Raw genomic sequence first — 22,805 nt, forward strand, 5'->3', positions numbered from 1 at the left:
GACAGTCACTTCTGCTAACACGTAGAAAAACAAAATGGAGACGAGAGAGCAAAAGAAGGAGGTGTGCTCCTCTACCCAGATTAGGCCACACCCACATCTAGTCACATGCAGAGGAGGTTTTTTTCCCAGCTCAGGAGGAAACAGGAAGTTTTCTCCTGGCTGATACAAAGCACCCCCTAGCACAGGCATAGGCAAACTTGCCCCTCCAGATGTTTTGGGACTACAATTTCCATCATCCCTGACCACTGGTCCTATTAGCTAGGGATCACGGAAGTTAGAGTCCCAAACATCTGGAGGGCCAAGTTTGCCTATGCCTGCCCTAGCATGTCCATTCGAGGAACGTTGTCCTTGACTGCTATGTGTTTCACATCCCACAGAGGGCACCACAACAGGGTTGCAGAATGGAGCAGGAGAGCTGAGGGCACCAAATTTCACTGTCACACAGAGTACCGCTGACATTAGAGAGCCCAAAGTCTGCCTCTGCGTCGGCAGTGGGTGCAGAGCTGGCAGCAGCACCTAGTGTTGCTGGACAGCTGTTGGTATCCCAGAAGCTTGGTTCTCCCCATCTCTATTTTGCCATTACAGTGGTACCTCGGGTTACATATGCTTCAGGTTACAGACGCTTCAGGTTACAGACTCCGCTAACCCAAAAATAGTACCTCAGGTTAAGAACTTTGCTTCAGGATGAGAACAGAAATCGTGTGGCAGCGGGAGGCCCCATTAGCTAAAGTGGTGCTTCAGGTTAAGAACAGTTTCAGGTTAAGAACAGACCTCCAGAACGAATTAAGTACTTAACCTGAGGTACCACTGTACAACATCCCTGCAAAGTGGATTAGGCTGAGAGTTTGTGACCGGTCCAAATGTCACTCAATCAGTTTCATGACTGAGTGGAGATTTAAACCCTGGCCTTCGAGGTCTTAACCCAACATTGCACTGTCTCCACTGGGAGGGATTAAGTAAAATGGGTTTTCTTAGCATAAGGATATTATGAAAATAAAAGGAAATGATAGTGGCGGCTTTTGTTTTTAAACCTCAATTTGTTCTTTTAAAAGACTCAAGGAACTATATCAGGATAAATAATAGTGTATGAAAATCTCGATGGTTAATATTATGTTCAAGTTAACCAAATTAATTATGGTTGTGTGTTTTTTTTTTTAAAAAATGTTATGCTCATTTTTATCCTATACCTTCAGTGCATTCAGAACCTCAGGATGATTTGCAACAAAAGAAGCAAACAAAGAAGTGCAAGATTAAAGATTAAAGCAAAGAAATTAAAGCAAAGATTAAAGCAAAGAAAGATTAAAACAAAGAAGTGCAAGATTAAAGATTAACAGAATAAAATACACTTTTACAGAATAAAAGAGTCAGAATTCACAAACGTTGAGTAGGCTGAGATTGGTTAAGATCAATCCTCCTGTGACTAATTTTCTGAGTGACTGGGAGTGTGTGTGTGTGTGGGGGGCAAATAGCTCCCTCTATTTGAATGACAACTAATGTGATCAAAACTCACAATGCCTTTCTTTCTTCCTTGTGTTTTTTTCAGGGCCCCTCAGGACCACCTGGAGATAAAGGCCCATCGGTACAGTATGTCTTTTAAGTATGCACAGGTTGTGTCATAGAATCACAGAACTGTAGAGTTGGAAGGGACAACGAGGGTCATCTAGTCCAACCCCCTGCGATACAGGAATCTGAGCTAAAGCATCCAAGACAGATGGCCATCCAACCTCTGCTTGAAAACCTCCAAGGAAGGAGAGTCCACAATCTCCCTGCATTGAGCAGGCAGTTGGATGAGATAACATCCAGGATCCCTTCCAACTCTGAACTTCTATTGGTGGAATTCATTGTCATGCTTTTTGCAACAATTCTCTGTGTTCAAGCATTACAGTTTGGTGGATATAATGGTGCCCTCTCCCCTCTCCCTGTAGTCTGGGGGCTTTCCAAGGCCAATTTCAGGGGGTGGGGGATAATAATAATAATAATAATAATAATAATAATAATAATAATAATTTATTTATTTATACCCCGCCCATCTGGCTGGGTTTCCCCAGCCACTCTGGGTGGCTTCCAACCAAAAATTAAAATACAAGAGAGCCAGCGTGGTGTAGTGGTTAAGAGCGGTAGTCTCGTAATCTGGGGAACCGGGTTCGCGTCTTCGCTCCTCCACATGCAGCTGCTGGGTGACCTTGGGCCAGTCACACTTCTTTGAAGTCTCTCAGCCCCACTCACCTCACAGAGTGTTTGTTGTGGGGGAGGAAGGGAAAGGAGAATGTTAGCCGCTTTGAGACTCTGTGGGAGTGAAAGGCGGGATATCAAATCCAAACTCTTCTTCTTCTTCTTCTAAAAGCTTCCCTAAACAGGGCCACCTTAGGATGTCTTCTAAAAGTCTTGTAGTTGTTCTTCTCTTTGACGTCTGGTGGGAGGGTGTTCCACAGGGCAGGTGCCACCACCGAAAAGGGCTTCTGCCTGGTTCCCTGTAACTTGACTTCTCGCAGTGAGGGAACCGCCAGAAGGCCCTCAGAGCTAAACCTCAGTGTCTGGGCAGAACGATGCGGGTGGAGACGCTCTTTCAGATATATAGGACCGAGGCCGTTTAGGGCTTTAACAGTCAGCACCAACACTTTGAATTGTGCTCGGAAACGTACTGGGAAGAAATGGCATTTGTGCAGGTAGAAGTCCTCTTTTTAGGCAAACCTCCCAATTCCATGTGATCAGCAGAAGAGAGAAAATGAATTATATCATGTCAAGCACACACTGAAGATGAAGAGCTAATGTCACTTGAGGACATGGTGCAGATTATAATCAGGAAATTAGCTTGCAGCTGCCAGCTTGATCAAATTGCAATAACAAGTCCGAGTCGTCCTGCAGGAACAAAGCAATGGCAACCTCAATCATTCTGATCCCAGTTATATGATCTGTACACCTTCACAGTGAAGGAATAACTTTTGGCTCAGATTTGGGAAGGAGATAATCTCAAGGCACCCAAGGTGGAGGCGACTTTATGTTCCAGGAATACTTCACACACAAAAAAATTGTGATTTGACATGACATGGTGAGGTAGTCATTCACTCTTTTAAAGAAAGAGACGCGGGTGGCACTGTGGTCTAAACCACTGAGCCTCTTGGGCTTTCCAATCAGAAGGTCAGCTGTTCAAATCCCCACGACGGGGTGAGCTCCCATTGCTCTGCCCCAGCTCCTGCAGTTCAAAAGCATGCCAGTGCAGGTAGATAAATAGGTACCACTGTGGTGGGAAGATAAATGGCATTTCTGTGTGTTCTGGTTTCCTTCATGGTGTTCCGTTGTGCCAGAAGCGGTTTAGTCATACCGGCCACATGACCCGGAAAGCTGTCTGTGGACAAACGCTGGCTCCATCAGCCTTAAAAGTGAGATAACGGGACGCGGGTGGCGCTGTGGGTAAAAGCCTCAGCGCCTAGGGCTTGCCGATCGAAAGGTCGGCGGTTCGAATCCCCGCGGCGGGGTGCGCTCCTGCTGCTCGGTCCCAGCGCCTGCCAACCTAGCAGTTCGAAAGCACCCCTGGGTGCAAGTAGATAAATAGGTACCGCTTACCAGCGGGAAGGTAAACGGCGTTCCGTGTGCTGCGCTGGCTCGCCAGATGCAGCGTTGTCACGCTGGCCACGTGACCCAGAAGTGTCTCCGGACAGCGCTGGCCCCCGGCCTATAGATGTGAGATGGGCGCACAAACCCCAGAGTCTGTCAAGACTGGCCCGTTCGGGCAGGGGTACCTTTACCTTTACCTTTAAGTGTCACACCCCATAGTCACCTTTGACTGGACGTAACAATCCAAGGGTCCTTTAACTTTTATTTAAAAAAATAAATAATAAATCCTCTTTTCAAATAAGTATTTTTGTGTCCCAACCAGCATATTTCTGGAAATCCTGAAGACAGAACTAATGTCACCCTACAAAAAAATGGTACCTGCTAGGGGCAGCCACCGTCTCCCCAAACTCACACCTTAGAATGCCCTGAAATATTGCTATATCCAGGTCATCCATAGGTGGGATGTTTGTCATCAGCCATAAGCAACCAATAGCAGTTTCAGATCCTAAAATAATAGGGCAGGACTGGGGGAAAAGAATCACTGCACAATTGCAGCCACAAATCCACGTATAGTATGTGCTGTCATGCAAGCAGTTCCCCAGCAGTGGAACTAGGCTACAGGCAGGTTAGTCTGTTATTTATGGGCAAATTGGCCATCGGTTATCTTGTGATAACTGTTCCTGAAATTAAATTTGTGACTCACCCTATAGATGTATGTAGGAAATAAACAATTGGGTGGCAGTGTGTGTGTGTGTTTGTGTAGGAGATTGTATTTTATATTTTTTAAAAAAAGTTTGTTGGTGTGTTTGCATTATTTTGATGCTCTCTTTTGTAAAGCTATTAAAAACTCTTACTTTTTTGGGGAAAAGAATAAAATAGCATATTAGGAATTATTAATTTTATCCCCCTTTTTTCTAGGGTCCCCGAGGTTTGCCAGGCATGCAAGGTCAACAAGGGCCATCTGGTCAGGATGTAAGTAAACATATCAGTGTTTGGTATGCCTATGAGAAGGTCAGTAGCTCAGTGGTAGATCACATTTGCATGCAGAAGGGCCCTGATCCAATCTCTGGCTGAAAGAGGCTGCCCCCGCCCTGCCTGAAACCCTGGATCGTTGCTGCCAAATCAGTGCACACAGCACTGAGCTGGGTGAAGCAATGGCCTGATTAATTATAATCAGTATGCTCCCTTGAAACATCTGCAGGACAAGTTGGAGTAAAGAAGTGGTGGGCAGGAAAGAATTAAGCAATTCCTCCCCTTGCTGCTGCTTTACTTATTCCAAAGGTTGTTTCATTTTGTGTTCTGTACTCCCATCCTACACACACACACACACACACACATACGTATTTGTGAAGGTGAAGGTCAGGTTATAAATGGTTAAGATTTAAAAAAATACTCAAGATTTTCCCCTCCCCTGTGGACCCCAAGCTGTTTTTCTTTTTAAAAAGTGGAAGAACGGGGCAAGCTGGTCTGTTTCTGATCTGCATCTCTTCCAAATGTTCACCTGTAAATCTGTCCTGCCCCCTTTCTGTAGTAATCTTTGAACCAAAAGAAACCTGCATATCAGATGTTATGTACTGAGTTGAATAGGATCCAAAAGGCAGCAGTCTGATTGGTCCTAGAACAATAGGATTCAGAATGCAGCAGTCTGATTGGTCCTAGAACAATAGGATTCAGAATGCAGCAGTCTGATTGGTCCTAGAACAATAGGGTCCAGAATGCAGCAGTCTGATTGGTCCTAGAACAATAGGGTCCAGAATGCAGCAGTCTGATTGGTCCACAGGAGCCACCCAATCCAGCTCCAGGTGGAAGTGAATCCGCAACCTGATTGGCCTACAGGTGAATCCCGGAATATGCCAATCACGTGGGGCTCATTGTGTAAATAATATATATAAAGCAGGCATTATGGGGGAACATTCCTCCTCACCACTATGAGCTGAATAAAGAGCATGAAATCCACTCTCCGAGTACATTTCACCAGAAAAAGTGGGGGGCAAGAGGAAACCACAACTTCCCCCCTTCCTGAAGTGGTATTTCTATCAAAACATTAATTTTATACATATTTTGGTTGAACGGAAAACTTTGTAGGAAAGTTCAAGAAGTGCGAAAAAGCTAGTGGACGGGTCAGTTCCCATCTGCGCACGAATCCAGGAGATTTGGATCAGGACAATTTGTATCCGCATATGCAGATATTGAATTCATCAAGCATGTTTGCGCGGTGTGTCGTTAGCCCCCCATGATAAATGACCCTCTTCTTTCTCCCTTCTCAAATTGCTTCTGATGAGACTCTGGCTGCTTTGTGCTGCCTGGGAATTGCTCCTTCTTGTTTCAAGAAAGTGTCAAGAACATTTTCAAGGGACATATCTCATCCATACCTCATTTCCTCAGTGCTCTCGATCAGCAGAGTCGCAGCTTTCTGGAAACTCATATGTATTCCCTGGCGAGGCTTCATTATCTGAGTTTGCTGTTGAGAAAGGAGAGGGGACACTAGGGGGGGGGGGCACAGCCCATAGCAGGGAAGAATCAATGGTCTTGCCTCTTGCTCCCCACCCAGATCCTCCACTGCTATGGGACTTGGCTATCTTCCAGTGAGGTGTGGCTAGAGTAGTCAGCTAGCATCATGGCGTGCATTTTGCAGAATAAGAATGCAAGAACCTCACACTCCTTTTGTTCCTCACCTGTAGGGCCTACCAGGAAATCCAGGTGAACGAGGTCCTCCAGGAAAACCGGTATGTCCCCAACCTCTCTAGCCCTCCCTCTTAATATTGGCACATTTTCATACCTATTTCGTGTCCAGAATACTTTTTCTTCCCTGATGATGATGATGATGGTGATAATAATAATAATAATAATAATAATAATAATAATAATAATATATTTATTTATACCCCACCCATCTGGCTGGGCTTCCCCAGCCACTCTGGGCGGCTTCCAACAAAATATTGAAATACAGTAATGCATCAAACATTAAAAGCTTCCCTAAACAGGGCTGCCTTCAGATGTCTTCTAAAAGACTGGTAGTTGTTGTTCTCTTTGACATCTGGTGGGAGGGTGTTCCACAGGGCGGGTGCCACTACTGAGAAGGCCCCCTGCCTGGTTCCCTGTAATTTGGCTTCTTGCAGTGAGGGAACTTCCAGAAGGCCCTCGGTGCTGGACCTCAGTGTCCGGGCAGAACGATGGGGGTGGAGATGCTCCTTCAGGTACACTGGACTGAGGCCGTTTAGGGCTTTAAAGGTCAGCACCAACACTTTGAATTGTGCTCGGAAACATAGGCGCCGACTCCATGGGGCTTGAGGGGGCTCGAGCCCCCTCAAAAAAATTTTTGGGGGGGCTCAGCCCCCCCAATAATCTCAGGCGCCCTTCCAGCAGAGCGCCGCCGCCGCCCCCCGCCTCCTCCTCACCTGCTCCTTCGCCAGCCAGCCAGCCAGCCGCGCGCCCTAATCGGAGAGCCCCGGCCGTCCCCCGCGAGATTAGGGAATCCCCGGGGGCGGGGGCTCCTGCCTCGCTGCTTCGCAGCACCACCGCCACTGTCAAGGCACTGCCGGAAATCCCGATTTCCGCGAGAACAGGGGAATCCCGACTGGCCACACCTCCCAGCCAGCCAATCGGCTGGCTGGGGGGCGTGGCTTGCCCTATTTAGGGCCGGAGCCACTTTATTTGCATATTCATGAGCTTATTTATTATTCATGAGCTTTCCTGGGCCCCCCCCCAATATTTTTTATAAGTCCGCGTCCCTGCTCGGAAACGTACTGGGAGCCAATGTAGATCTTTCAAGACCAGTGTTATGTGGTCTTGGCGGTAGTTAATATACTAATTGATCAAAGAAATACATCAAAGGCGCTGAACAGACACTTGGGCTTAGTCTTCTATACAGTCCTTTCTTAGGTTGCATCAGTGCTATTGAAACGACTTTCCCTGTGTGAGAGGTGATTCAGCAATGTTGTCCCTCAAATGATGCGTATAATCAATTGAACTCTTGGCCCTGTGAGGCTAATCTCTTTCAGGAGCCGAGGGATGCTTTGATTTTGGCTTCTCTGAAATCGCTCTTCAAGGATAGCATGAAATGACAGACGTTCTTTTTCTCTCCCCTCAGGGTGCCTCTCCTCTCCTCTCTCCTGGTGACATCAGTCTCTTAGTTAAGGTAGGGTGTTTTGTGTTTTTTTTTCCTGGGGTGCTCCAGGATCTTGTGTTCGAAGAAAATCTCATCAAACCATTCAAAAGAATTGTGATTCTTAAAAGTGGATACACAAACATCTTCATTTTGGATTTTCATTTCCCCCTAGTCATCATTGCTGTCGTCACTATCATTAAATTGATTGGTCAACTTGGAGCAATTTTTTTAAAAAAATATACGTGATTAAGAAAGCAGTGGTTTTATTTATGTGGCCAAACATCTCAGCTTCTGTCTTCATCAGTTGCTCTGATCTGCACGCTTGTGCACATCAGAGCACAACTCCAGCATGGAATTCTGGAGAGCTGATGCCAGTCAATATACTGAGCAACATGGACCAATGTTCTTTCTCTGTATAATAAGGTAGTTTCCAGTGCTGTTAGATACCAGTCAGAAAGAGGCCGTTTGCCACAACACTGAAGTGTTAATTCTCCTTTTTCCTCCCCCTTATTTAAGGATGTTTGCAGTGACTGCCCTCCCGGACCACCTGGACTTCCAGGAATGCCAGGATTCAAGGGTGATCGAGGCCTTCCAGGTCCACTTGGCCATGAAGGCCCAGTTGGGAAAACGGTATGAAAGAGAAGATGGGTAGCTAAACACTGTTACATGTCAATGCACTGATCAACAGTGTGGGGAAAAGATTAGACCAGGAGTAGCTAAGCTGTGGTCTCCCAGTTGCTGTTGGACTCTCATCCGCCCCAGCCAGAATGGCCAATAGTCATGGTGATGGGGGTTGAGGTCCAGTTACATCTGGAGGGCCAAAGGTTAGTCAACCAGGATAAACTCCCCTGATCCCAATTGGGGAGTGGGGGTGATGGCTATCTTTTTAAAAAAACAAAAACATAATGAGTGAATTGCAACCACGCAATTCATGCTAACTTTCACACCAACATCCCAACATAGACATGGTATAGGGAAAAAGCAGCTGCTGAAACTGTGCCACTGAAAAGGAAAACTTGGCACTCTGGATCATATATATATGATTCCCCATCCACTGAATATGTGGGATCTTCCACTAGGGGAGAATGGTTATGTAAACTTTCAGAATATTTAGAATTAGCCAAATTGACAGATATAATAAGACAAAAAGCCAAAAGTGAAGTGAAAAAGCAATGGGAGTGTCTAAATGAATACCTTAAAAGTCAAAGTTTGAGGACAGAAATCTGGCTGAGTCTGGAATAACTTTGTGGAGTGAAAAGATACAAAAGAGGGTTTTATATCTAGATGCTAGGATAGAGATGATAAGGGAAACAGGAAAACAGGAAGACACAATGAGAGGTAAAGGAGGTGTTGTGGGATTGGTGGAAGTCAATGTTTGTTTTTCTTTTTAGTGTTTATATTATTAACGTGTAAGATACAGATTTGTTTTTGTATGTTGGGTTTTGTGCATTGTTATTTTTCGATATTTTTCGAGTTGTTGTTGTGTGGAAAATACTAATAAAATTTTAAAATAAAAAAGAATATGTGGGGTCTTCTGCTACCTTCCAAAGAGAGGAAGTCCATCTGATCTTTCTTTGTTTTTCAGGGGGAGGCAGGACCCAGAGGTCACCCCGGACCACCAGGTGTAGAAGGTCCCAAGGTCAGTTCTGTCTTCTCTTTTGTGATGTCAGGGGTTTTGTTGGAAAGAAACAGGATAGCAGGATGAAATATCTGCCATTCTTGGGGAAGAAGGTTTCTTTGGGGTAGGGGGTACAATGAAAAATATATAGAGAGATAGAGAAAACAAACCAGCCTACCAGAATTGCTGACGTTCTAACCTAACTGTAATGGGTATGAGTTACTCGTGCGTAAACTGGTGCCTTTCTCGGTTAATTTGCCTTGTTAAACCTTTCTGACTGCACAGCCCCTTCTCATCGTGGCTGCCTCAGTCACTGGCAGAATCCGTCAGTGGGCGTTTCTTGAACCTCTTCCAACATAAAAGTTGTTTGACACCCAGTCTCCTCCTCCTCTCACTGCGCGGGAGTCTTCTGCGCAGGGAAGGCGTGGGTAGCGGAGGACCTGGGCTCTCCTCACTGATGTCCAGTGAAGAGTCCTGGAGCCCTCTCTCCACTTCCCCCGTCTGCCTCCCTTTATCCCCGGTGTTGCGCTGATTGGCTTCCCCCTCTACTGAGCTGTTTCTCCCCCTGCTGCTGGGTCCTTCGCCAGCATCATCTGGGAGCCTCCCCTTCGCCTCTCGCTCCGATGTCAGTTCCCTGACACTAACATAATGTCCTCCCATTTATTAAAACATCTGACTGACTTTTGAAATGGCTTTTAGTCCATTTCTGAGAATATGGACCACGTGTCATAAAAAGGCAAGTCCTGAAATTTTGAGCCCATTGACCTTTGCTTGGAGAAACTCAAGGAAATGCCAACGAGGCAAATAAAAATGAGATTGTGGCTGATTTTCCCCTCCGGCCATTTCTAGAACTCCTTGGCTGGGACTGAGTGAAAATGTTTTGATCTTGTGCCAACTGTTGACTTACTGGTCCTAAGAGTGTGGGGGGGTTTATTTAGTTGTCAATATTTATTAAAATCATATTCTGCCCTTCATCTCAAGGGCAGCAAACATATACGTGATAAAACAATACAATTAAAAAATAGCATTAAACCAGATTTAAACCAGTGACAAGCATCTAAAAAGACCCTAGAAGCTATTACACATCTAGAAACATGTAAATAATGTCTTACTTGACTTACTTCGCTTACTTCAAAATGGGGTAAGATGTCCCCAATGCATTTGGGGCTAATTCTGCTCACACCGGCATCCCCACCTATGTTGTTGATACTTGTCCATCTCAAGAGACAATGGAGTCTGTGGGGTCAAACCATTGGAGAATCACAGTGCCTGCTGCGGTTGCAGAGACTGGGAACTTGCAACTGCTGCCTCCCATGTTGCTTTTGCTGTGTTAGCACCAAACTGACCTCTCTGGGGTGCAAGCCTGGGCAGTGTGTATGGAGGCCCTTGGCTGCCCAGATATGAAGACCCCCACCTCTTGTCCTCACTAATGTGTGGTCCAAAGGAAAGCAGAGCAATACATTTGATACCAGCTTGACTACAGGAGTTGCTGGAAGGAGGCATACAAGAAGCCTTAGGGACTCCACTCCAGATTTGTGTAGGATTTAAAGGTAAAGGTACCCATGACCATTAAGTCCCGTCATGGACGACTCTGGGGTTGCGGCGCTCATCTCGCTCTATAGGCCAAGGGAGCCGGTATTTGTCTGCAGACAGCTTCTGGATCATGTGGCCAGCATGACTAAGCCGCTTCTGGCGAAACCAGAACAGCGCACGGAAATACCATTTACCATCCCGCCGGAGCGGTACCTATTTACCTACTTGCACTTTGATGTGCTTTCAAACTGCTAGGTGGGCAGGAACTGGGACCGAGCAACGGAAGCTCACCCCGGCGCGGGGTTTCGAACCGCCAACCTTCTGATCAGCAAGCCCTAGGCTCAGTGGTTTAGACCACAGCGCCACTCGTTTACTCCTTAGCTTTTTCTTCTCCCGAAGATGTCCTGCAACACACTGGAGATGGGTTTTTCCTCAGGGTTTACTCCCTAGGTCTTTCTCATGAATGAGTATGGCCACAAAGCAACAGAGATTTAGGATCAGAGCTTTCCTTCTCCTAGATGAGCCCATCTAGGAGAAGGAAAGCTTCCCATGTTGATGAGCCCCATCTGCCACTCATTTCCCTCTGCAGTAACCACCTTCTTGACTGTTGGACCCACTATTGGTCTTGTCTGCTCAATCTAATGGAGACTTGTCTTTGCGTACGGGGCAAAGTCTCTAACTCACTGAGGTTCTGAGACCCATCAGCTACCCTCTGCTGGACTAGTACCCCAAAGAATTGCTAGATGGCTGAATCAAGCCACCGTTTAAATTTCCCACAATGCCTTGGAGCAATGCTGCATTTTTTATTGTAAAAAATCAAAATGGTTGCTAGACCTAGCTGCCTGCAGTCTTCACCATATAATCCCAGTAGGGTTCATCAGTGAACAAGGCAGCCACCATGGGGCCAACTGCTCAGGATTACGTCAGACCTGGCCCTGGCCCTGATCAAGGTTTCAGGTATTTCACCCAGCAAACAGCAAGAGGAGGTTAAGCTCCTGCTATTTGAGAAAACTTTTCACTGACAACTGAAACACTGAAATGTGTATGTCTCCATGTCTCTTTGAGAGGAAACCAGTGCACCACGCTTAAAATGTAATTGAGGTTTGTGATTTGAATGCTTCTGTCTTTTGTTAGGGTGCCAAAGGAGACCGTGGGACGCCTGGAGAGGCTGGACTGAAGGGTGAACAGGTAAAATAAAATGAGGCAGAAAGATGCTTCTTGGAACAGTACAATAAGCAACATGTATAGATCACCACATCAGAACACCACTGATCAATATATCACACACGGACCAGTCTGACTTGAGGGAAGACTGTCAGTGGTTACCCTAAACTGCAAAGTACATAAAGCATGGGTTGCCCAATAGAGAACAGGCCCATACATAGAATCATGGAATTTGCAACCTAGTCAGATGGGCAGGGTATAAATAACAAAATTATTACTATTAGTGTGGAATCATGGAATTGCATAGTTGGAAGGGACCTCAAGGGCTCACTGGTCCCAACATGCTGTAATACAGGAATCTTTTGCCTAACATGGAGCCTGAACCCTCAACCCTGAGATTAAGAACCTCATATTCTGCCAACTGAACTACAGCCACACCTTGGGTTACAGATGCTTTGGGTTGCGCAATTTTGGGTTGTGCACCGTGCCAAACCCAGAAGTACCGGAACGAGTTGCTTCCGGGTTTCGACGCTTGTGCATGCACAGAAGTGCTAAATTGCACTTTGTGCATCCGTAGAAGTGCCGAATCGCGACCCGCGTGTGTGCAGACACGTGGGTGGCGGGTTGTGAACATGCCTCCCGCACGGATCATGTTCACAACCCGAGCGTCCACTGTACAGTGAAATATCAAATTTGTACAATGAGTAAAACTTACGGGAGGGAAATTTAGAATTAAATTAATTAATTTAGAATTAAAGGGGAATGAGTTTTCCTTTCAAGGCACAGCAGGTTCTGTATATGATTATTCCTTAACACTTCCTTTACTAACGGGATCCATTGGATGCTTCCTGTTTGTGTTTTCTCAAAGGGAGGGTTAAGTACCCCTTCCGCCTTCCTGCTCAAACTTCCCCTCCACCAGCTGTCTTATTTTTAAAAAATCACCAACCACACTGATATTCACAGTTACAGATAGTGTTGGTCTGCCATAGTCCATAGCTTGTAAACCATCGTTGTGTGGGATGTTGGTATACAGAGATTCCAACAATACTATACTAGCTACTATGGACGTGGAATCTCTGTATACCAACATCCCACACAACGATGGTTTACAAGCTATAAGGAACACCATTTCAGATAAAACCACAGCGGACCTTGCCACCAAACTCTGCCAATTTGTCCTCAGCTATCTGCCAATCTCCCATTCCCACCACGCTTCTAAGTAATACCCCTCCCCACCTTCTCACTATATAGAAGGATCTGGCAACTTCTGTTTCAGTGTATCTGAAGAAGTGTGCATGCACACGAAAGCTCATACCAAGAACTAACTTAGTTGGTCTTTAAGGTGCTACTGGAAGGAATTTTTTTTATTTTGACTGATATTCACTACTGTGTTACATGTGCTTGCCCCAAACATGTGCTTAACCACTGAACCACACATTCAACATGCAAGGGGAATGTTCATTTATTCAAAAGGGGGGGCATTGCATCCATTTGTTTGCAGTGATCTGAGGAAATGGCATGCTGAATTATGTTAAATTGATTCTGTTCCCGAAGCAAAGACCTGGCACAGCTGTGGATGGGGGCGGTTGGGGTGTGCAATTTCTTGCTATACGCACGACAAGTTGTTAGCCTCTTGCACCCAGCCAACCCTGTAATGTTTCCTGACAACTTCTCTGTTCCCAGAAGCTTATGTGTATTAAAAGCAGTTTGTTAAAACATGCAAGTTCACGCTCTGGAAACCTATGCATGGAATTGTGATGCCAAGTTAGCTTATGTTTTGGGCGTCTCGCTCTCCTGGTCGCTTGGTTGGTAGCAAGCTTTTGATGAGGTTCTTTGGGGACGTGGTTTGCAAATGAAGATGCTAAGTGAATGTGAAATGCTGTTGTTGTCTTCTGCAGGGACATCCTGGGATACCTGGCTTCATGGGCCCCCCTGGAAATCCAGGTCCACCTGTAAGATGCTATATCTATCTATCTATCTATCTATCTATCTATCTATCATCTATCATCTATCTATCATCTATCTATCATCTATCTTCTATCTATTTCTATCTATATCTATCTATCATCTATCTATCTATCTATCTATCTATCTATCTATCTATCATCTATCATCTATCATCTATCATCTATCATCTATCATCTATCATCTATCATCTATCATCTATCATCTATCATCTATCTATCTATCATCTATCTATCTATCATCTATCTATCTATTTATCATCTATCTATCCTCTATCTACTATCTATCTATCTATCTATCTATCTATCTATCTATCTATCTATCTATCTATCTATCTATCTCTATCTATCATCTATCTCTATCTATCTATCTATCTATCTATCTATCTATCTATCTATCATCTATCTATCTATCATCTATCCATCCCTTTTTCTTTTGCACTGCACCCATCCATCTGGTTATAGACTCAGAAGCAGCAATTCACTGGCCCTCTCTTGTATGTGTGGGAATGTTAAAGATAGTAGGAGATGATATATTAACTACAGTAATTTTTTTCTGTAAGACGCACCAGACCATAAGACGCACCTAGTTTTTGGAGGAGGAAAACAAGAAAAAAAATATTCTGAATCCCACCAGCCAGAACAGCAAGAGGGATCACTGCGCAACAAAAGCAGTGATCCCTCTTGCTGTTCTGGCTTCTGGGATAGCTGTGCAGCCTGCATTCGCTCCATAAGACGCACACACATTTCTCCTTACTGTTTAGGAGGGGGAAAGTGAGTCTTATAGAGCAAAAAATACGGTAAATATTATCCTTCCTTCACTCACGCTAGTGAGTCATGTAACAGAGCACATTCCCCTCAATACAGCAGGAAGCTAGTTTGCAGATTCGTTTGAGTCTCTTTAGTTAAGTAATCCAATCCGGCTTGCCCAGATGGCTTATTCCTGGTGTCCCCTTTTAAAAGAAAAAAGACACAAGAGTCTTTCCTTAAAAGTTACAAGACGTTTACTCACATTCAGTTCACAGTATGATCCCTGAAGGCAGGCTTTAGCTAGTAGTTACATAACAAAGTGTGAGTTTATCCCATATGGGGATTGAGCTCATGTGCTGCTGGCTGAGAGCCAGCAGACAGCAAAATGCATTAAGAGAACAGCATCAAGAGAACAAAATGGCCACAGGAGAGCAGCATGGCATCAAGAGGAAGATGGCTGTGTGATTTGGCTCTTTTATAGAGTCAGCGAGGGTCACAGTCATCTGCTTGGTCACATGCAGGGGGTAGGATGCTTCAGACCAGTGGGACAGGAAGTTATACTGGCTGGCCCTGCCTGTGTCCACTCTAGGGAAACAAGGAATGTTGTATTTGACTGCTTCAATGGATTACATCCCACAGTATGTTGGATTTGGGTGGGCATTATGGAATGCTGATCTCAAATGCATAGCAAAGTTTATGGCCCACCATTTTGGGCTGGTTGTCTTCATTTAAAGAAAGTCCAAAGGCTTGTAAGAGTTGCCTCCATGTTGTTTGAGGAGACTATTTCTGATTCAGAAGCAAGCTGCCATTTTTAATGGCCAGAAATGTCATTTTTTTCATTTTATTTAGGGGTCTGAGGGCCCCCCAGGACCTGCAGGACCACTGGGAAACCCTGGAGAAATAGTAAGTCACTATTCAATCTGTCATTATACCCCTGCCCCCCCCCAAAAGGAAGGCATCATTTGCCTAAGTGGTCCCATAGTGGATTCTTGGATAAATAAGTAGATGTGGAAAGCATTCCGTGAATCTGTAAGGTTTGAAAGCCACTGAGATTCTCAGATGAAGACTAGTGGATTATAAACTCTCAGCCAAATTCTCCTTTAATTTAGAAAGGTGGTTAAATTCAAAATGTGTCATTAGTGTGGTGGAACAGGGGGAGTACAGTCGCTATGCCAGAAAAAAAAAATGGTGGTGGGACACACAGAGAGGGCAAAGTATATTTCTAGGTGGCAAAATGGTGTCCCACATGTTAAGATCTCTAAAAGAAAAATAACAATGTATGTTAATGTCAGGAGTCCCGCAAATGGGAGATGAGTACTATATTGGGGTGTGTATATATGCTTGACCCACTTCATGCTCTGGCATCACCTATGGGCACTTACCTGACCTCCTGGCAGCAGAGTCATTGCTGCTTACCCAGAGGGAGAGTGGGAAGGGCAAAGTGGCAGAGAGGTCAAGAGCCAAATTGGCACTCTTCCTGGTTTATCTGTGCAGTGCTGACGTCCCCTCCTCCTTGCCCCTTCCAGTCTCCCTCCCAGTAAACTGCAGTGATTTCATTGCCAGGAGGTCAGGTAAGTTCTGCTCCCTTCTACACCCACTCTCTCCCCCCCCCCATCCCAAAGGCCTAATCAATATTGAGCATAAATTCAGAAGGCCTTGCTAACGGATTGTTCTTCTGGGGATGTCTCTGCCTGGAAAGCTTATGTGAACATCTCCACATCTGTGTCTCTTTGGCAGGGTAAAGAAGGCCCATCAGGACCTCAAGGACCACCAGGATTGCCTGGACTTCTGGTGAGTTATCCCTGCATTTGTAAACATTGACACATCTCATATGCAGGGGACTGCAGTGTTCTTGAACCCCTGGCATATTTCAACAGTAAAAAGATTGTGTGGCATACTTTTGTATGTGCCTGACCATTGGGACATCAAGAAGGTCAGGGCCCACCCTATGGAGCGCCCTCCCAACAGATATCAAACAGATAAACAGCTGTGTGATTTTAAAAAGACGTCTGAAGGGAAGTTTTTAATGTGCAATGTTGTGTTGTGTTTTTAATATTTTTGTTGGGAGCGACCCAGAGTGGCTGGGGCAGCATATAAATAATACATCATCATCATCATCATCATCATCATCATCATCATGAATTTTTTTTTACGCATTGCCCACCCACTCCCCATATGCGGAAATACTGAGATGCTGTGAGTGCATTCTATGCTCGACTTCTCGAGAGATCTCCTGATCTGAATTGGCATGCATTAAAAAAATCAATGAAATTTATCCCACATCACAAGAGGGGAGGCAGGGAATAAGCCACAAGACAGAGAAAAACCCATTTTGGAAACAAGGTACAGCTGGCGGTTAGTGGTAGAACCCATGTTTTGCAGGAAGAATTGTTGTTGTTGTTGTTTAGTCGTTTAGTCATGTCTGACTCTTTGTGACCCCATGGACCAGAGCACACCAGGCACTCCTGTCTTCCACTGCCTCCCGCAGTTTGGTCAAACTCATGCTGGTAGCTTCGAGAACACTGTCCAACCATCTTGTCCTCTGTCGTCCCCTTCTCCTTGTGCCCTCCATCTTTCCCAACATCAGGGTCTTTTCCAGGGAGTCTTCTCTTCTCATGAGGTGGCCAAAGTATTGGAGCCTCAGCTTCAGGATCTGTCCTTCCAGTGAGCACTCAGGTTGTCAAGCTTCTGATTTCCTTCAGAATGGATAGGTTTGATATTCTTGCAGTCCATGGGACTCTCAAGAGTCTCCTCCAGCACCATAATTCAAAAGCATCAATTCTTTGGCAATCAGCCTTCTTTATGGTCCAGCTCTCACTTCCATACATCACTACTGGGAAAATCATAGCTTTAACTATACGGACCTTTGTCAGCAAGGTGATGTCTCTGCTTTTTAAGATGCTGTCTAGGTTTGTCATTGCTTTTCTCCCAAGAAGCAGGCTTTTTTAAATTTTGTCACTGCTCTCACCATCTGCAGTGATGATGGAGCCCAAGAAAGTAAAATCTCTTGCTGCCTTCATTTAATCCCCTTCTATTTGCCAGGAGGTGATGGGACCAGTGGCCATAATCTTAGGGTTTTTTTTATGTTTAGCTTCAGACCATATTTTGCATTCTCCTCTTTCACCCTCACTAAAAGGTTCTTTAATTCCTCCTCACTTTCTGCCATCAAGGTTGTGTCATCTGCAAATCTGAGGTTGTTGATATTTCTTCTGGCAGTCTTAATTCTGGCACCTCCAGGTGTGCACAGAATTCTTCACTGGCACCACAGCGGTAGCTTTCCCCCCCACCCTGCTGAAATTAGGCTTGAATGAAGCATTCTATTGCAGCCTATAAGCTAGGTTTGCAGAGTGTTTATGTCTGTGTGTTGTGCCCATGAAAGCTTCTCTGGTTTGCTTAGGTCCCCGTGGACCTATTTGCGACCCCTGGCTCGAGACGTTCTGCAATGTGACTTTGCTTGTTGTTTCACATTGCAGCTAATGAGACATTGGCTGTCTGACTTGTTCTTTTCCTGGGTATCGTTCCGTGGAGTTTCCAGCTCAGCCAGCTGACAAGCTTGCATATTGTACCTCGTGCTTTGGCACTGTGCTATTTTTAAGGGTGCTCCTTATTTTTCTACTGTTTGCATATGTTGCTTTACAATGCCCTGATACTTGTTGAGATGATCTATAAATTTCATTTATCAACGTGTTAGAAAACTGGCTTGCAGTATTTGGGACGCTTATCCACAATAATGAATCTACAATATTTGCTCCTAAAGAAACAAACATTGTATACATTCATAGAATCATAGAATCATAGAGTTGGAATAGACCACAAGGGCCATCGAGTCCAACCCCCTGCCAAGCAGGAAACACCATCAGAGCACTCCTGACATATGGTTGTCAAGCCTCTGCTTAAAGACCTCCAAAGAAGGAGACTCCACCACACTCCTTGGCAGCAAATTCCACTGTCAAACAGCTCTTACTGTCAGGAAGTTCTTCCTAATGTTTAGTTGGAATCTTCTTTCTTGTAGTTTGGCTCCATTGCTCCGTGTCCGCTTCTCTGGAGCAGCAGAAAACAACCTTTCTCCCTCCTCTATGTGACATCCTTATGTATATTTGAACATGGCTATCCTTTCACCCCTTAACCTCCTCTTCTCCAGGCTAAACATGCCCAGCTCCCTTAGCCGTTCCTCATAAGGCATCGTTTCCAGGCCTTTGACCATTTTGGTTACCCTCCTCTGGACACGTTCCAGTTTGTCAGTGTCCTTCTTGAACTGTGGTGCCCAGAACTGGACACAGTACTCCAGGTGAGGTCTGACCAGAGCAGAATACAGTGGCACTATTACTTCCCTTGATCTAGATGCTATACTCCTATTGATGCAGCCCAGAATTGCATTGGCTTTTTTTGTATCTCTAATCTTGACTACTTACTGTTGCTTCACTCTTAGGGTATTTCTGGAAAGGATGGCAAAGATGGAAAGCCAGGACCTCCTGGAGAACCAGTAAGGAGATGAACTTTACATATTTTCCAATTTGTTATTATCTTTCCAAGACAACAAGTGTGGTGTAGTGGTCAGAGTGTTGGGTTAGGACCTGGGAGCCATGAGGCCACTATTGGCTGAGATGCTGTGATGTCATAGAATGTGTTGCTCACTTCTGAGTGAAGAAAGATTCTTATATAAAATGAAGTCAAACTGCATTTTAGGAAATATATGGGTGTGGGGGGGTGGATATTAAAGATCCTCTGCTCCCCCCCCCAGGGTCTAACTTTAAATAGCATTTACTTTTAAATGACCATTCACATAGATTTGTGAATTTTATCACATCAAGCTTGATCCTGAGGCACCCACATGCTAGAGATCATTCTCTCTTGCTAGGCTATAAATCTGCTTTGTTTCTCATAGGGCAAACAAGGGGAGCCAGGGCTGCCAGGACCGGAGGGAGCAAGAGGATTGCCGGTAAGTCCAGCTGAAGGCAACCATGGTCCATTAAATATGTCCTTTTCCACCAGGAATCTTTGGAGGAGGGGGCAGGTGCATATTTCTCTATTAGCTAGCATGAAATATACTAGCTGAGAAGCTTGGTTTTCCTGCAGCAAGAATGATGCAAATACTCATTGAAGGCTAAATTCTATTTATGGAGAAAACAAAGGTATTTTCTTATAGAGGAGGGGTCTGTGCACATCCTCATCATGCCTCAAAAGTAATTTATTAAGATCAGCATGTTTCAGATAGTACACGGGTAAAAGGTAAAGGTAAAGGGACCCCTGACCATTAGGTCCAGTCGTGGCCGACTCTGGGGTTGCGGCGCTCATCTTGCTTTATTGCCCGAGGGAGCCGGCGTACAGCTTCCGGGTCATGTGGCCAGCATGACTAAGCCGCTTCTGGTGAAACCAGAGCAGCGCACGGAAATGCCATTTACCTTCCCGCCAGAGCAGTACTTATTTATCTACTTGCACTTTGACGTGCTTTCAAACTGCTAGGTTGGAAGGAGCAGGGACCGAGCAACGGGAGCTCACCCTCTCACGGGGATTTGAACCGCCAACCTTCTGATTGGCCCTAGGCTCTGTGGTTTAACCCACAGCACCACCCATGTAGAAGAGTCTAAAAAGCCTTGGGCCACAAATTTCCATGGCCCTCTAGTGGCTATGGTGGCTCATTTCCCAGAAGTAATGTACCGTATTTAGCATTAACTCTGGAGGCATATACAACCATACCTCTGAAGTCACACGCCTTGTGAGTTGAACGTTTTGGCTCCCAAATGCCACAAACCTAGAAGTGAATGTTGTGGTTTGCAAATGTTCTTTGGAACCCGAACGTCCGCCGTGACTTCCATGGCTTTCAATTGGCTGTAGGAGCTTCCTGCAGCCAATCGGAATCCATGCCTTGGTTCCTGAACATTTTGGAAGTCGAACAATCTTCTGGAATGAAACAATGCTGGTTCAGTATACCTGAAGGAGCATCTCCACACCCATCGTTCTGCCCAAACACTGAGGTCCAGTGCCGAGGGCCTTCTGGTGATTCCCTCGCTGTGAGAAGCCAAGTTATAGAGAACCAGGCAGAGGGCCTTCTCAGTAGTGGCACCTGCCCTGTGGAACGCCCTCCCACCAGATGTCAAAGAGAAAAACAACTACCAAACTTTTAGGGAAGCTTTTAATGTTTAATAGGCTATTGTATTTTAATATTCTGTTGGAAGCCGCCCAGAGTGGCTGGAGAAACCCATAAATTATTATTATTATTATTAGCCATGAAAATTTGTGGCCAAGGTTTTTAAGGACTCTGTCTGAAAAGAAAGAGGCATATTGGTTGTCAGATGTGAAATATTATTTCCAGCTCTCCTACCCCATTGCCTTGAGCTCCATGGTGGAAGAAAGCTGTAACTTAGAAGGCCCTTTAAAATGCATATAAGGAATAACCTTTTACGTATCTCTCCATTTCACCTTTCAGGGTTTTAAGGGACCGAGAGGAGACGCAGGACCACCTGGCTCAAGGGTGAGCAATGCACTGGACCTTCAGTTTGACTCAGTGGTTGGGATGGGCAGAGTCGCCCACAAGAAGATCTCTTCTATCACCAGTGTTGAGTACTTCAGGGGTAATGGCTTCATAGTTAACATTGATGGCTGAAGCTTCATTGTTACCAGGACTAGAGTCAAGTCCTGTCAATGACCCTATCAATACCTGCTCATAAATTGAGTCCAGTTTTGGGACAGCCATCTGTGGAAGTTCAATTCACATATTTGTTTTTTTTTATAAAATATTTATTGAGATTTTACACAAAAGAAAACAGTGTGATACAAAATACAAAAAAACAAAACAAAACAGGTAGTTAAAAGAAGAAGAAGAAAAAAGAAAAAAAATCTTTAAAAAGAAATAATCCATTTTTCAATATCTTTAGGTTCATTTGCTTATTTCCTTGACCTCCTCACACCTCCCCTTTTTGTATTCCCGTTTACAAAGTCCTTTCAGCAAATCCTTGCCCTCTTTCATTTATCTTTACTCTATATTCTTAACCTATTATAACTATATATTTTCATCCATATAACTATCTATATTTACATATTCTTATTAGCCTTAATACCAAAACCACTTATTTTCAGTCCAACATCATTTTAACATTCATTAATTAAAAATATGGAACGCTTCACGAATTTGCATGTCATCCTTGCACAGGGGCCATGCTAATCTTCTCTGTATCGTTCCAATTTTAGTATATGTGCTGCTGAAGCGAGCACTCAATTCACATATTTGAGTCATTAGGAATCTTTATGGAACTTCCATATTGTTCTAACCTCTAATTTTCTCCCTCCCACCCTTGTCTGTTGTAGGGAGAACCAGGTCCATCAGGGCCCCCTGGCCGCGAAGGGCAACCTGGAAAAGATGTAAGTGTGCCACCAAGGCTTCAATAAGAACTCTTATGGTTCTGCACATGATGGGGGGGTGTTATTAGGGTCTGGGCTGAAATGAAGTACTGCCACAACTCTGCAACGTTGACTTTACATCATTCCAAGTCCACATTTCAAAACCTGAAATTTCAAGAAGTACATGGAAGTGGTAAATGAGAATGGGTTGGGCCCATACCATTTAACAGGGGCATTCACAGAAGGTATGTGTGCTCTCTGCTAGGGAGAGGCTGAAGTTTTTCTTCTTTGGCATCTCTGGAACAAAACATAGCAGACAATGCTGCCATGAGAACATGCTTGATATAATAGGGATGAATTTTCTCTCAGAATGAGGCCATCCCTGTTTTGTGTTTGTTTCGCTTTCCTCTTTGGTTCTATTACCATCTTGCTCCTTGATTTTAATAAGATTCTAGCTTTTTTGTTATTATCTTGGTTACCTTTCAGGGAAAAATGAGTCAGTCCTCGCTCACAAGTTGGACAATATATCCAGCTTGCAACTGACTTCCTTTCTCATCTGTAAACATGTTAAAGTACACCTCATCCAGACAGGCAAGCCACTCGTTGACTATGATGATTATAGGGGCACTGGTGGTGCTGTGGTCTAAACCACTGAGCCTCTTGGGCTTGCTGATCGGAAGGTCGGCGGTTCGAATCCCTGTGACGGGGTGAGCTCCCGTTGCTCTGTCCCAGCTCCTGCCAACCTAGCAGTTGAAAGCACGCCAGTGCAAGTAGA

General features: G+C 44.8%; 1 protein-coding gene across 1 annotated transcript in view; it reads left to right on the plus strand.

Annotated features, from left to right (window-relative positions):
* COL22A1 (collagen type XXII alpha 1 chain) overlaps positions 1-22,805 on the plus strand; it is a 185,145-nt gene that overhangs the window by 147,547 nt on the left and 14,793 nt on the right. The window contains exons 42-55 of the mRNA XM_083516504.1: positions 1,544-1,579; positions 4,474-4,527; positions 6,237-6,281; positions 7,646-7,693; positions 8,180-8,293; positions 9,249-9,302; positions 11,949-12,002; positions 13,877-13,930; positions 15,542-15,595; positions 16,430-16,483; positions 19,122-19,175; positions 19,578-19,631; positions 21,120-21,164; positions 21,998-22,051. Of these exons, the coding sequence (XP_083372630.1) occupies positions 1,544-1,579; positions 4,474-4,527; positions 6,237-6,281; positions 7,646-7,693; positions 8,180-8,293; positions 9,249-9,302; positions 11,949-12,002; positions 13,877-13,930; positions 15,542-15,595; positions 16,430-16,483; positions 19,122-19,175; positions 19,578-19,631; positions 21,120-21,164; positions 21,998-22,051 (774 nt within the window). The remainder of the gene's footprint in view (positions 1-1,543; positions 1,580-4,473; positions 4,528-6,236; positions 6,282-7,645; positions 7,694-8,179; positions 8,294-9,248; positions 9,303-11,948; positions 12,003-13,876; positions 13,931-15,541; positions 15,596-16,429; positions 16,484-19,121; positions 19,176-19,577; positions 19,632-21,119; positions 21,165-21,997; positions 22,052-22,805) is intronic.

This window comes from Podarcis liolepis (assembly GCF_965112155.1).
Source record: "Podarcis liolepis genome assembly, chromosome: 8".
Lineage (NCBI taxonomy): Eukaryota > Metazoa > Chordata > Lepidosauria > Squamata > Lacertidae > Podarcis > Podarcis liolepis.